Below are 15708 nucleotides of genomic sequence, written 5' to 3' on the forward strand. Positions count from 1 at the left end.
CCATGACCAGGCCATCACAAGACATCATAAATCCAACTAAAATAAGGTATTCTGACCATTCCCAATTTTGGAATGTGATTCATTCCAAAATGCTGGAAGGGCATTCACAATATCATGCCACAAATTGGAACATCTTTTGATAGGCTTCCAAGACAGAGAGTCTAAATTTTTTATGATAAGCATACTGGATTACAAAAAAAGAGAGATTTATTATGAAAAAGAGATTCTTCCTTCAGTTCTTACTAAAACTGAACATCATGAAATTTATTATGCATCATAGACAAGGCGCCAAAAAATCCTACAAGATGCTTTGACATTATATATTGCCTGGAGTTCATTTTACATACGCTCACTAAATTGTTAATTACAAAACCAGCAGCATCCTCAATATCGTATGATGCATTGTTTTATTAGGGACTTCCTTAATATGAATAACATAAGAACTGACATATAATGAACCGAGAACTATAACTGTCAGTAAATTGATTATTTCTGTTAAAACTACAAAAACATTGTATTTTCTTAACAAGAGAGGATAATAATAAGGCCTTCAATCAAGTGGCATAAAGATAATGCACTATAACTTGCACAATATTACCCCAGCTAGCAATTTTCATTGAGCTTGAGACGAGTATTTTGATAGGAGCTTGTCAACATGAATGATGATATCATCAATGTTAGGCCGGACTGCAGGTTGAGGTTGAAGCATCCAAACCACAAATTGACGAAGAGGCTCAGGATAAGGGGAGTCTGGACCAGAAGGCCAATTTATCTGCGCATTCATAACAGCCAACTGTAAGCTCCCTCCAGATTCTCCAAGTACATACTCGAAAGGAGATGAGCCGTACCTGCAAGGACCAATATTGCGTAATGTCACAGCTTCATATGAAATCTAGAAGAATTCATTGTTCTGTTTATTCGACAAAATGCTGTGCAACTAATTTGAGATTGACGGATGATGCTATAGCAGATTCATGTGTTACAAGATCAAAATATAAGATGGAGGTGATGGACTAGTTCTCATCCATAAACTCCAATTGCTAACAATAGAAAGGAGTATATTATCCTGACATGTACTTTTCTTTTATCTGTAGTAACAAATGATAACAAAAAATAATAAAAATAAATATTAGAATTATTTGTTCCATGGGGGTTTCCAAGAAGCTGTTCATGCACCTTTGTTCAGTCCTGTTTAAGTGACAACTTTTTTTCAACAATGGAATTGAATGGCCACTGTCCAAGTGCTGCTAACCTAGGAAGCTAGGGCCTTTGGATACAAAAACCAAATAAGTAGGAAGCACCAAAAAAGCATGATCCGATCCTTCTTGAGAAATTAATATGTTTAAGGTCAGCAGTTAATACCATATCCTGTTCATATATACAAAATATCATGTATCCTTCTCTCAAGGAGATGCTAATCACGTTTAGAATGGTAACGGGTTTCTGATACACAGCTGCAATTGAAAAGTCCATCTAAGGCCCTATTTGGGAGAGCTATTGGCAGTAGAGCTTTTGGAAGTAGAGCTGTTAGAAGTAGAGCTTTTATAAAAAGTTTTGGTAACTACATTTCTAAAATGCTGTGGCATTTTAATATGTGTTTGGTAAATAAACTGAGAAAATACTTTTGTATGACAAAATGACCAATAAAGATATTATATAGTATTATACAACAGAGCATAATAAAATATAATATATATTAATATATAAATATATAATATTATTGTAATGTAATATAATATTATTATAATATAGTACTATAACATTGTATACTATAGGATAATAATTTAATATAATATTAAATTATTTAACATAACATACAATATATTATGATATAATATAATATAATATTATATTTATAGTATAATATAATAATAAAGATATAAAATATTATAATTATTAGCATAAATTAATTTTTCATAATATAATATAATATTAAATTTAACATAATATATTAATGTATTATGATATAATGTAATATAATATTATATTTATAGTATAATACAATAAAGATATAAAATATTATAATTATTAGCGTAAATTAATTTTTCATAATATAACATAAAAGGCAAAGTCATCTGGAGTGTGAATTTCACTTGGTGTTGAAAACTGCAGTTATTTTTAGTGTGTTCAAATACTATCGATATTTGAAAACTATAGCTGGAAATTCTTAAATTTGGTTCCTTTGGTACAAGTTATGGCATACTGATGGAACACTCATCTTTGTTAAAAATAATATTTTTGAAACTTAGAAACAATATGCTTTCAGATTTCTTAAACCATTTCTCAAATTATTTTTTTTTCTTTTTCTTTCTTTTCTTTTCTTTTCTTTTTCTTCTCTTCTCCCCAAACTTTCCTTTCCTCCTCTTCTTCTCTTCTCCCAACTTCTTCTCCCTTTCCCCTCTTCTCCTGTGAGGCAAGGAGGCGATCGGAGCTCGGAAGGGGGCCGGCCCGAGGCCAGCAGCGCCTGCAGCAGTCGGCCCTCTCCTTCCTGCAGAGGAGACACGCCGGGAGAAGCCGGCCGAGGCCGGCGGCGTCGCAGGATGCCCGCAGTCGAGCCTGCAGCCGCTCCCCTCCTCCCATCCCAGCCCCTCCACCCGCCTCCTCCCATCCCAGCCCCTTTGCCAGGCCACCGCTGGCGACGACCTCGAGTACGACCGCGATCCCCCCCACCGCCTCCTCTATCTATCCGTCTACCCAGGAGGCATCCTCCGCCTACAGATCGACGAGGACCCCTCTGCCCCCCGCCGTCGATTCCAGGTCGCCGACGTTCTCCTCCCCGACCTCGACAACCGCCGCCTCTGGCTCCTCCGTCTCTCCTCTTCCGCAACCGGATCCACCTCCTCCTACCTGGCCGACGGCTTCGGGGGCGGCAGCGGGGGAGAGGGAGCAGGAGAGGAGGAGGGAGAAGAGGGGGAGGGCATCAAGGGCGGTGGCGGGGGACAGGGAGCGGCAGAGGACGAAGGAGAAGAGGGAGAGGGCGTCGGGGGCAGTAGCGGGGGAGAGGGAGAGGAGGGATTACTTTGGCATTGAAGAGGGGGAGGGGGATGGGTGGAAGAGGATGAGGCTGGGGGATGGAGTTATTTGGGAGGAAAAAAAATTTTAGTTGGGGATATTTTGGTCAAAAAAATACTTTCCGACAAAACTGAAAACAGTGTTTTCGGAAAGCTCCAAAATGGAGCTTCTTCCAAAAAGCTGTTTTCAGCTTGTTGGGAAAGCTGAATCAGCTTTTCGAAATTTTTACCAAACACCATTTTTTGTCCATAAGTACTTTTCGATGGCCAGAAAGTGCTTTTCGGCCCTCCAAAAACTCTTCCAAACAGGGCCAAGTCAACATACCACTATACTGTTTTTCTCATCCACATGGAAGATATCCCTTGAAGATAATAAAGATTCCATCATGTGCAAGCATTAAGCTAAATATCCCATAAAATTTAGCTATACGGTTTTACTGGTGTTAGAGCATTGATAAGATAATCATCTTTATAAAAATTGCATCCACAAAGTACAAAGAAGCTCCTACTTAACCCACTGTGAGCTAATTTCTAGAACTCAACTACATGTAAAGTTGTAACTTTAGCAAAATACACCTAGCATATCCTTTTAAATCTATTACGAAAACCAGCTTTGTTTCGTTTACGTTCCTATCAATCTAGTATTACTTCATACCTATTGCATCTATTCTACACTAAATAGTTTTTGATATCATTCTTTTGATTTGTGTATGCATCAGTTGGCATTCTACATTTGTGACAACGTTACTTTACGATTTTATTACAACATGAAGGCATATTAGCAATTGCAAAAGAGACAGTATATATTCTTAGTTTCCATCAAATCATTTAAATGTTGAGTGTTTATTTTCATATACATAGTCATTCTTCCATAGTTGCAAGGATTACAACGATCATATATGGTTTTCTTTTGACGACTAAGCCCCATCAACAGAATCAATTTACGGAAAATGAAATTCTAAAAGCTGCATCATTGATAATTGCGAAATTATGTGTAAAACAAATACCTGCAAAACATGGTATTGATACATGCATAGCTAAGAAGTAATAATTAAGAAAATAATTGCATAAATTAAAGCATAGTAAGATAAGAAACTAAGAAATCCTTACATTATTGCATATAAGGTACATCCAAGAGACCATATATCTGTCCTCTCATCAATGTTAGCATGGCTTGGACAGTCCCACAATTCAGGAGCTCGGAAGGGTGCAGAACAGTGCTCAGCAGCCCATTCCTACACAAATACAAAAAACGAAAATTAGAAAATAAATAACAAGTTTAACACATCTTTTGATTGTTGAGAAGCAAATCCTGCAATTTTTTGTAAAGGCTATCCTGAAAAAACTTAGATTAAGCCAATACTGCAGATTATATCCAAATCATCATGTGCTGACTGGAATCTTTGGATGTATCATGTAATACAATTTTGTGTCACCATTCTATTGAACTGCATGATATTATTAACAAAAGACAATTAACAAAAACTTTATTTAAGGAAAAAATTAGAAAACTATATAAGTTAAGAGGACAGATTGACATCATTTTAGACTATAAGATTATTTGGCGAGAATGATGTAGACCAGATACATGCATCCATGCAAGATAACTAATAGCATTTTCATCATATACATTTATTTGGTAAGAAGAGCTAAATCTGATTTGATTTATGGTTTGGACTGGTTAAAATTTGCTCTTTATGTGTTCTAAGATGCCTAATCATGATGAACAATGTGGACTTTTGTTTTCCGCCCATCATGTATTCTGGCATGCTGACTTCTTGTATCAGCCATGTCGTGTCAACTTGATGTGTAAATACGAAATCCCTACAACTCTGATTTTTGGATTTTAGGCAACTAGGATGTTGAAAGCTATGACAGTTGATGCAAATTCAGAATTTAAATGCCCACCATGAATACTGCATCAGTAGGATTCAGGCATAAATTCTAATGGCATGATCTTACCTAACTGCGTCGTGGAATTAAAATCTTTTATCTTCCCCCAGTTACAACAATGCTGCCTCAAAGCGAATATTAAGTCTGTCCACATCACTCACTATGAGATCATGGACCCATTTATCATCATAATCATTGCCATTTATGCGGGATATAGCGCCTTGAGAGAGGGTATGACATTTGGAAAGAGAAGAAAGAAAGACAAGGGGTAGAAGGTTTGAAGAACGAACAGCCTATACTTATATGGTCTCATAAAACCTCTCAAATGAAAATCCCTCCAGATCACAAAAGAACCTAAGAGGTCTGATGCCTGTTTGGTCAGTGAATAATCAAAGCACTCTGTAAATGAGTAATATGAAAAATTGTGTTGCATGGGGCCCTATGCATCACAGCCTATACTTATATGGTCTCATAAAACTTCTCAAATGAAAATCCCTCCAGATCACAAAAGAACCTAAGAGGTCTGATGCCTGTTTGGTCAGTGAATAATCAAAGCACTCTGTAAATGAGTAATATGAAGAATTGTGTTGCATGGGGCCCTATGCATCACAATTCTTCATAAACAAGATATCTATCTTATGGCCAAGGATATATTTCAGAATAATACAACTTTATACAAACTATTTGTCATAGGAATGCTAAGTGGGTGATACCTCCCAGCTCACAGGCAGTCCCAATGCTTAGCATCCACTGGTGGGAAAAATTATTTCCTACTTCTGAAACTCTTGGAGCACAATCTGTAGAGGCTCCCCAACGAACTTTTGCATCTCGATACATAGGACTAGAAATGGGCCAGGCCGGGCCACTCCCCTACCCAAGCCCAGCACAAATTTTTTTTAGGCTTCAGGCCAGGCCAGGCATAGGCCCGAAAACTTTTGGAAAATCCCACCCCGAGCCCAGGGTCGGGCCCGACCTGAACCCGATTGGGCCAATCCAAATTATCTGTTTAGGCTAAAAATTGGGTTGGCCTGAACCCGATTGAAGCTTAATCTTTCATACTATAGTTTTACATTTTTTTGATGAAATACTATAGCATCACATTAGCAACCATTTGATGATCAGAAACATGTTTACCAGAAAAGCAAATTGATAATACAATCGGAAATGGCACTCCTATTTTCTAAGCAGTTCATAAACAAGTACCTAAGTTTGGGCTACATTTTGAGCCTGAGTTCGAGATGGATCCAAGCTCCATTTTGGGCCTCATCCAGGCAGGGCCAATGATAAACCCAAGCCCGGCCTGAAAAACATATGGGCTCTATATTTAAGCCGAAACCCAGTCCCAAATCTTTTGATCCTTAGCATGTAGCCTGGCCCCGGCCCAATTCCAGCCTTATCCATACATTGGCCCTTCATCCTTCTCACGACTCATGGGCATCGAATCATAGTTTCTAATAGAATCATTATAAGAAAAGAATGCTTTCCTGGATAAATGTTGCTTTTTTTGTCTAGTTTATTATCACCTAGATACAAAAATAGTAATCCTACTGACATATACTGATATACAAGTAATAAGAGGCTGCAAAAATTTCATGCCAGCAAGAGAAATAAAACTATACAACATATAGCAATAATGTATGAAGAAGTCTTAGTAAAGAAGAAAAATAATCCACATGTTTAAGAATAGAAATAATGGGTTCTTACCTGTATTTGTAATGCTTCTGCACGTGAACGAACTTCTTTCCTTGCTGGACGAGCACTTCCAAAATCCATTAAAATTGCAAGAGGTGGTTGACCCTTTCTATGCGTTATCAAAACATTACCAGGTTTGACATCATTGTGAGCATATGGAGGATCAAAACTGTGCATATGCTTCAGTCCTGCACAAAGCTGTACATAGAAATATGTTAACTGGCATGTCATTCTAATCCATGTATAAAAAGTTAATGGGAAAGAAAACAGTCCAAAATGTACACTATCTGAGAAGTACAAAGACCAAGGTTAAAATTTCAGGGAGGAAAATTCAGCAATGTCCAAATACTTGCAAAGTTACATATTGCCTTTTCAAGGGATTGTGCCGTTGTTCTGTTAGTACACTACAGTTCTACTACTTTCCTATTATCTTAAGTTTTCATTCTTAATGAAGTTGACATTGAACTAAAATGTGCTAATTTAGATGAGAAGGAAAATGCTCATGAGTGTTGTCAATCATTTCTTGAAATAAATCAACATCATTGTTTGGTAACCATGTACCTGTTATGTACAAACAAGAAAGGCAATATTTTCACAGAATCACAATATATACCAGCTAAAACTACATTATCTCAGAAGAGATGACTGCAAATTCAACATCCATCAAGCAGTTATGACTGAAACATAGCTATCTAGAATAACTGCTCTGCAATGTGAATCACTTAAAGTATAATTAAAACAAATGCGTATGCTGAGTTACTGGAGAACCATTTTTCTCAAGGGATCAGGGAACCACAGACATTGCAGAAGGTCAGGATTGCAAGAGTGCAGATTTCGGTACATCAGCAGAATAAAGTCATACATGCAAATTAGGAAGAGACCTTTGAAGAAATCTAGAATCATATAAACATGAACACTTCTTTTATATTTGGAAAAGCTTGTTCTGAAGAAGCATGTAATCTAGTGAAGCCTTTCTTTCAGCTCAATACAGCTAGTCCCTCCTCGAGCAGCTTGAGAGTGTTTTTCTTTTGTAATTCGGTTCAAAGTTTGACCTGTAAGTAACATTCTATAAATTTACTATAGTATGCATCATTTACATGATTTATTGATATTACTTATATTTTATTTCATTTCTTCTATTGTTCCCTGTCATTCCAAACTTTTTTTAATTTCTAAGCACTAAAAGAATCATACTTTCCCATGTTGAACGCCCTATATGTCCTAAAAAAGGAGAATATACGTGTGTGTGCATTTATTCTTTAATGAAACAACTAGCATATTTCAACTCATGGATTGGATCCTGATGGATAGCATAAAGGGTTAAAAAAAAAGAGTGGAAGTAAACTTATGATGATATATCCACAAGAGGCATTTAAAGCAAAACTAAAAAAATAATTATGAGATAATGTATTTTTGACAATAATAACACATGCATGCGTATTTTATATTTTTAAAATTAATATGATATAACATTTTCACAGCCAACAAAAATTGCACAAAAGAAGGATGTTTATGGGTATATACCTGTCGGAATATGTCAAGAACAGTGATTGTTGGAAAAAATTCCTTCTTTGTTTGCATAACTTTAGTAACGTCTAGTAAAGTTCCATCCAGATGAACAGGGAACAGCAGGTAAGCTTCATGATTCCGTGATCCTTGCTGTGCGCCCTAGATAAGTATAATGACTAGTAATTACATCTACAATGACACCAAATCATAAAACAACTAGCATATAGGATATCAAAACAAAGAAACCAAATCTTAGTCTGCATATGCAACTAACATGATGGAGCTTCAAAAATGGTAAATGATTTCTCCACCTGCATTACTATGACAGAAGACCCTGCTAGATTATAAAATGGATGCTGAGAAACCGTCTTCTAACATCATGGAGTATGTTGGTAACATAGTGAACTTGTGGATGATAGTTGATCAGCAGAAAAAGACATTCTTAGATCCCTAGAAATTGTGCAACTCTTTTGTTCAGTAATGCATTACTGCAATCAATAATTTTATTGGATACATGGAACAGTTCATTTATACATTAACAGACTGATATAAAAAAGAATTCTTATATGACTATCATGTGACAACAATTTTGATGCTCTTGGTTGCTAAAGAATATAACAGAATGTTCTGAAGTATCCTTTTGAAAATTTTGGAAGAAAAATGTACAGAATACATGTTTATATAAAGCCTAATGTTATAAACTGGATAGTGGCAAAAATGCAGTGCTTCAAATGAAACATAGTAGCTATGCGGAACTAAGAACAATCCAACAACACAAGTGGGCACAGAAGGATTATAGTGCTAGAGAATCATTTTTATCAAAGAAGATTGAACTCTCCGCTGTAACTATACAAAAATAGTAGTAATATCTTCCATCTATGCTTTATAAATTCAATTCTAAATTAATAACTTTTCTTAAGCTAAAATTGACAAAAGGCTACATGACTGGACATTGCTTTGCACTGACGAACATCAAAAATGGGCAGACCAAGAGAGACTAAAGAGCAATAGCATTATTGAAGGGAGGTGGGAAGAGAGAGGGAGAGCGAAAAAACAGTGCTTTCTAAATAATGCTATAATCAAGTATTCTAGGATCCAAATATTAAATTAGCATAGTCGAAGTAGTGGCTACTATGTATGGTCTGATAAACATATAATATTGTTTAGATTTACATAAATTCCGCTCCAAGCGGTTACTCAATTCACCAAGAAAATGACTGATTAATGAACAGCTTTCAAGTTTCAACGGGAACCATCTGATTATTCCATATGGGACTGGAACTGGTCGGTGCAGTATTTTCAATAGTAGTTTAGTATAAATATAAAACTTTCTTCATTACTCAAGAATTAGTTATTTTTAGCAAAAAAAGGATTAAAACTTAGACCTGGTACTTTGCATAAGAGTTTAAAGATAGTCCCATTACTGACAGAGAAAGACTTAGAAGAAACAATTTGTAAAAAGGGGGAATGCCGATGATAGGATATACCCTGAAGTGGCATGACACCACAATGGGCACTGACCATAGAACATCCCATATAAATTCATTATAGTGAAAAATAATCAAGGATTAGCCAAAAGGCACAAAGATTCTTTGGACAAGACATTAGCATGGCAGGCAAAACTAGCAGGCCCAAATCATGACAGGTGATTTGGTGCACCATCACCCCTAATGGAGCTGTTCCCCTCATGGGTCACACAAGGTTGGTTTAGAAGTGGTTTCGAACCTAAAGGCTATCTAAATGAGTCAGTACAAGATAATTCAAACTTCTGCAAGCCCAACTTAGACCAATTCAGTTAGCTGCATTGTACAATTATACAAAAGAAAGTGCATAGATCTAAGATAAGAGGAGAAGAGGGAAGGAAGATTCATAAGAAACATAAACTGATTTCGTAACTTAACATTGACATGTACTGTCACTTCAAAATCAATTTGTGTTATTATTTTGATTAAAAAAAGTTATTCTTTCAGAGCTTTTTATATGAACAGCATCTTTAAATCTAACAGTTAGATTGGTGTGACACCTATGTACAAATAACTTGTACTTTTTTTTAAACTTTTTGTATTTCTATTTACATTAGAAAGTTTATAATATGTTTCCAAAATTGAGCCACATATAAATAACAAACTTATTTACTAAAACTTACTATATACTGTACTGATAAAAGACATATTTTGAACTTCAATCTTTGTAGCTGTAAGAACTGGTGCTGCACATATAATCCAAGTAGCACAACTTATAATTATTTTTTTAGAATATCTGTTCATACCACTAGCAGTATTGCTTATGAATATATATTCATACCATTCAAGTACTTAAAGACTTTGGTTGCTATGTATGGTTCTGTTTAGCTAGTGTTACCACTTGGCACAAGTAGCATACACAATTTTGGATTTTGAAACCTAGGCATAAAATTATAAGAGTTTCCACACCAAAGAAAGTGAGGGATTGTAAAGATGTTGGTCGTGCCAAAGAAAAATCAACTTGCCACTTAAAACATGGGAGTTTAACCATTAAAAAAAAAAAAGTCGGTGCAGTTTTAAGATGAAGAGTCACTATTATATGCTACAACTATACCAAAAAGACAGGAGATTTGTTGGTGTAGATGTATCATATAACAAAGAATGAGGTGAAAGTAGGATATGTAAAGATGCTAATGTATAGATACAATAAAAAATTCATTAAGTATGTGAGGCATCGATTTTTCCAAAAGGCAAACTTGTGATGCTAGAGTTTTATTGCAAGGTTCGTTACTACACGACAGTTACATATAGAGAATAAGAGAACACTTTCCACAATATAACTACCATGGCTTAATCCTTAACTTCAAGAACAACCTACAGTCTATCTGCATAATCAGTAAGCATGTTTGCTTCTTCAGAAGCATAACAGCACAAGATACTTGAACAGAAATGACTCCAAATGAAATAAAATTGGAGTACCTTAACCGCAATAATTGCATGATCAAGAAGGGGAAGCAGATTAGGATGATTAAATAGGGAAGAAACACGGATCTCCTCCCTAACCAACTCCAACTGCTCCTCGCTTTGAATGAGAATTTTCTTCATAGCATAAGTTCCATCACCTGAAGAAATGTCAGAAATCAAATAAGATTAGCACATCTACCATTGCACTGGTCATATAACAAGCATGAACAATAAGTGGCATGCTCTTAACTTTAAAAATTACAAAAAATATTATATTAAGGAATTAAATGAAATGTTTCTATTGCATATAATGCTACAGAGTTGGGTGAGGCTGAATATTGCCACAAAGCCAGTACAAGCACACTAATACACCCTCCTGATCTTGTCTGCCAGTATAACGTCTTAGAGAGAGAGGCAAAGGAAATATGCCAAAATGGGTTTGGTTTTACCAGGTCATATAACCTACGAAATAACACCATTCATCAAATATCGTTACTATCAAATGAGCCATGTGCACTGCACATGATAGTGTATATAAGTGATAGCAAGGAGATTCGCATATTTGAGAGCCAAGCAATGTTCTTCTCTTTCTCTTTTTTTTCCTTTTGTCTTGTCTCGGATGGAAGGGAGACTTCATTAGTTGAATAATTCACCATTATTCAGCACAGGGTAGAGGATCCAAGGTAGAGTTCAAGTACCATCCAATTAAATTGAGCTGATCTCCCTTTCTAGAGGAGACATTTTAACTCCATACTGCATTTCATTAATTGAACTCGAGCCACAGTTCTACTGATACTTAAGCCCAATTCATACAGCTTCAAGATATGTGGCGAGTCAACTAAGTTACAAATCCACACCTTAAACATGGTTTACAACATCTAATAATGACTTAGAGAGTGATATCAATTTTTTTTGGAGGTTTTTACCCATGAATTCAGTAGACACAAGATTAGTTTTTAATAACAAGATAAATGGCCTCATTTGATTTAGGATTTGGAAGTCTCCAAACCTATTTTACTTTAGACAATATGTTTTAAGACGTGTAAAATATGAACTACACTCTGTACCCTTGATTTTTGTTCCACCATGCATTTAACAATGAAGCTCAATCTGTAGGACAATCCTATAAGGTGTTAGTGCCAAAATATCACTTGAAACTTAAATCTCACAAAAGTTCATGTGATGTGGCACAATGCTATGCAATCCAAGAAAACCAGGTAATGCATTTCGAGTGGGTAATTGCTAGCTAGCCTCGAACAAATTCCCCAAACCTGCAGGAACTCAAAGGTGGATCGGTGCATGCCTAAGGTGCACATAATTCTAAGAAAAATAGCACCTTGTAATTTCCAGCAATGTTTAAGGTTGTGTAGGTCTTATTCCATAGCATGAAATATTTAGTTCAACATCCACATAGGTTCTCCTGTCTTTTGATACCAATTACACAAGAACTGCAGCAAGCATAGCCTTGATATTTATCTGTTGCCTACTGTGACTTGGCATGCATCAATGTCTAGGTCAAGGTACTTTAAAACAAATCTGGCCTCGTATCTGTATCTCAAAGAAGACAGTCATGATTAGAAATGCAGTTATTAAAAGGAAAACTATAATGTACTTAAAAATCATATAAATGCTTATAGGGATTATTTTCAAGTTCACAGTATAAATGCCAATAGGGATCACATGCTTCTGTTATTGGTATGCTTAAGGATATGCATCTATGAGATACCTACTCATGTGTGATTAATCCATGCGCAACAGCATATCACCATGTGACACTCATACTTGACTTTATCCGAGTTTAGTTTATCTTTCAAGCTACGTCATCGGCTTAAAATTTTAAGAGGGGGAGAAACAGGAGATTTTCATGGCTAACCAAAGCCTTCATCGTCTCAGAATCTAACAGGCAAAAACTTTTTCTTGCCCAACTCACAATAATAGGAATAATAATTCAACGAAGTGTCAGTAAAACATGCTTCGGATAAACAAAGCAGTGATATTCTCTATTATGAGACCTAACAGCCCGGTATTCTGACCGAGACAGGAGGAACTTATCATAATAAGATTCTGCAAGTCTATAATAAAGTTGCATCTTCCTCAATATTACCAGAAGCAAACATAAACTCGAATCTATCAGCCTTGCAAGATGTAAGAGGAAGAAAGGAAAAAAAAAAAAACAACCGAAAATGAAAAATCTTGCTAAAGTTTAAACAAAAAAAAAATCATCTTTTTGAACAAGATCCAAGAAACTTTTTAACGACCCGGTTGCATCAAATGCTCACTAACTCAGAGATCTTTAACTACGCAACTCAAACAAATAAACAAGGAAAATGCATTCTTTGTATTTCATACTATGATTGGCACGGAAAATCTCAGAGCAATTTAAAGAAAAAGAAGATAAAATTTCTTACCAGCCAGCAGAATTCGCCATTATAACCCAAGGATTTCAAGAAATTAACTCAATATTAGCTTGCAATTTATTGCCCGTAAAAAAATCGCAAGATCAAGAAACTAGTAGATCACTTTAAGACTCAAGGCCCAATTTTGGATGGGAAGAAAAAAAGCGAAAACCCGGCATCAAGAACCGACATTGCAGGCAAGAAACAGAGCTCGGATCTAGAGGCAGACCTGAGATGTGCGAAGGGTCGACGGATATCTTCTTGGCGAGCCCGCCGCCACCCCCACCGTCGGAGACGACCTCTTTGACGAGGTAGACGTAGGCGAACCCCCCTTCGCCGAGCTGCCTCAGGATCTGGAACCGGTTCTCGTTGATCCAGACATCCCCGCCAGCGTTCACGGCGTCGTATAAGGCGTTCAGCCCTGAGAACGAGCATCCCATCGTCTCCCCTCTCACTTCCTACTCCTCTTTTCTCTAATGGCGACCGCACTTTATTACATGCAATGCAATTAGGGTAGGATATGATGGGAGTATCTTATTCCTCTCTTTAGGCTTGCCCTTCTCCCATTCCAAGATCCTTCCTCAAAGTAGATCTTAAGTATTTAGTGGCTTCAGACCTAAAAAAATGTACCTTTTGAGGATTCATTGACACCGACTTATGGGCCCAAGTGCTCATTGTCCAACCGAAACTTAGGCCCAGGCCGCGGGCTTGTTCTCAAACTGAGAGAAATGTGGGTCCAGGCATGGTGTAAGTCCTCACATATTCATTTTTAAGATTTTTTTATATAAATATTCTTCTAAAAATTCAAATTTACATACATACTATCTTAAAATTTATATTAATTTATGTATCCTCATAAACACTATTTTTTACAAATATTTCTAATATAACGTCTTGTTAATAAAAGCCATATTTATTTTAATTAAAAATAAAATAAAATTTTAAAATTATTTTTTTTCGTCCTCCATCACGATCGTCTTATAAATATTTCTTTTTGCACATCTAATCATTACAAATATTTTAATAATTTTAATTTAAAATTATTAATTTTTAACAGTATTAGATGGTGTGGATACATATGTAAAAATAAGACAAAAAAAAATAGAATAGCAAAACAAGTATTTTATGATGGTATATATGCAAATATCAATTTGAAAAGAGTATTCATGCAAAATTTGATATTTAGGAGGATATTCATGTAAAAAAAAATCTTTTGTTTTATATAGAGTGGAAGGAATACGAATGTGTTTGATAGATGAAATCCATATGTGTACGCTATATTTTTTGGGGGTATCCAGATACACTTCCATGCCCTTCGGGAGTTGAAGAGAGATCTAAAAGCGTGAAACATGGCACATGTAGTATGAACGTACCAGTTCTCTCGACTAATTTATGGGGGGTTAATTCGGTGCACGTAGATCTGGTCTGGAGTTAATATCCAATGGAAGGTCAAACCAAGTGCAGTAACCAGGCTCCACGTTGGAGCTTGTTTTATTTGTTTTCACATGTTGGTTCGACTCTGATAGAACTTTTGTGTGCGTGCGTGTGATCAAGAACCTCCAGTCCAAGGTCTTAATACGTGAATTATCTATGTCAAATAAATTTTCATGTTCTATGAGATGAAGGTTTTCATGACCCAGCTAACTTTACTACGTTAGGATTATTCCGTAGCTTACGCGCCCTATTTGGTTTTCTTAATTATCTTTTTTTTTTAAAAACATATAAAATTCGATATAGAAAATAAATTTGGTTATTCTATTTTTGTATCTATTTTTTTAAATAACTTTCATTATTTCTATAATAAGTGAAAGTGAAAAATTTACTGACTCCCCGAGCTTCGTTGATCATCTCTCCGCCCGATATTAAGCTATTTTCCATCCCCAGCTATATCGCTGCCCCATTCCTACAACCCTCCTTGCTGCTCTTTTTGCCTGACATGAAGCTCTCCCTCACTTATGAGCATGTTATCATGCCTATACCCTCATTGTTAAAAAAAGAAAATAAAATCAAACATATTTTTTATTGTCAGAATTCTGTGGCAACAATGCGGCCTTAGGTTTTTTTTCTCCTTCTAAAAAGAACTTGTCTAATCATCACGCCCTTATGTTAGTCAAATCATATTTGAGAATTGGTTAAATTCAAATTTTTTCAGCTTAAGTAAGTTGAGACACTGCCAATTTCTTGAAATTATTGGATATTAATTCTATTTAATTTTTTTGAGGAATCAATGAACAAAGGATATAAACTTCTTGGTGGTCATGTATAATTTTCACTTTTTAT

General features: G+C 35.8%; 1 protein-coding gene across 1 annotated transcript; it reads right to left on the bottom strand.

The window, feature by feature from the left end:
* Positions 1 to 296: 296 nt before the first annotated feature.
* On the bottom strand, positions 297 to 14040 carry LOC103712737 (uncharacterized). Its single transcript, XM_008799345.6, has 6 exons — positions 13658 to 14040; positions 11048 to 11190; positions 8121 to 8264; positions 6609 to 6794; positions 4122 to 4246; positions 297 to 848 (listed from the first exon to the last, which is right to left on the bottom strand). Exons 1-6 carry the CDS (start codon positions 13866 to 13868, stop codon positions 614 to 616), a joined length of 1044 nt encoding a protein of 347 aa, XP_008797567.4. The 5' UTR covers positions 13869 to 14040; the 3' UTR covers positions 297 to 613.
* Positions 14041 to 15708: the final 1668 nt, after the last annotated feature.

The sequence above is a fragment of the Phoenix dactylifera genome, chromosome 2, assembly GCF_051530095.1.
Source record: "Phoenix dactylifera cultivar Ajwa chromosome 2, Ajwa_hap1_PhDact_Kaust_v1.1, whole genome shotgun sequence".
NCBI classification, from domain to species: Eukaryota; Viridiplantae; Streptophyta; class Magnoliopsida; order Arecales; family Arecaceae; genus Phoenix; species Phoenix dactylifera.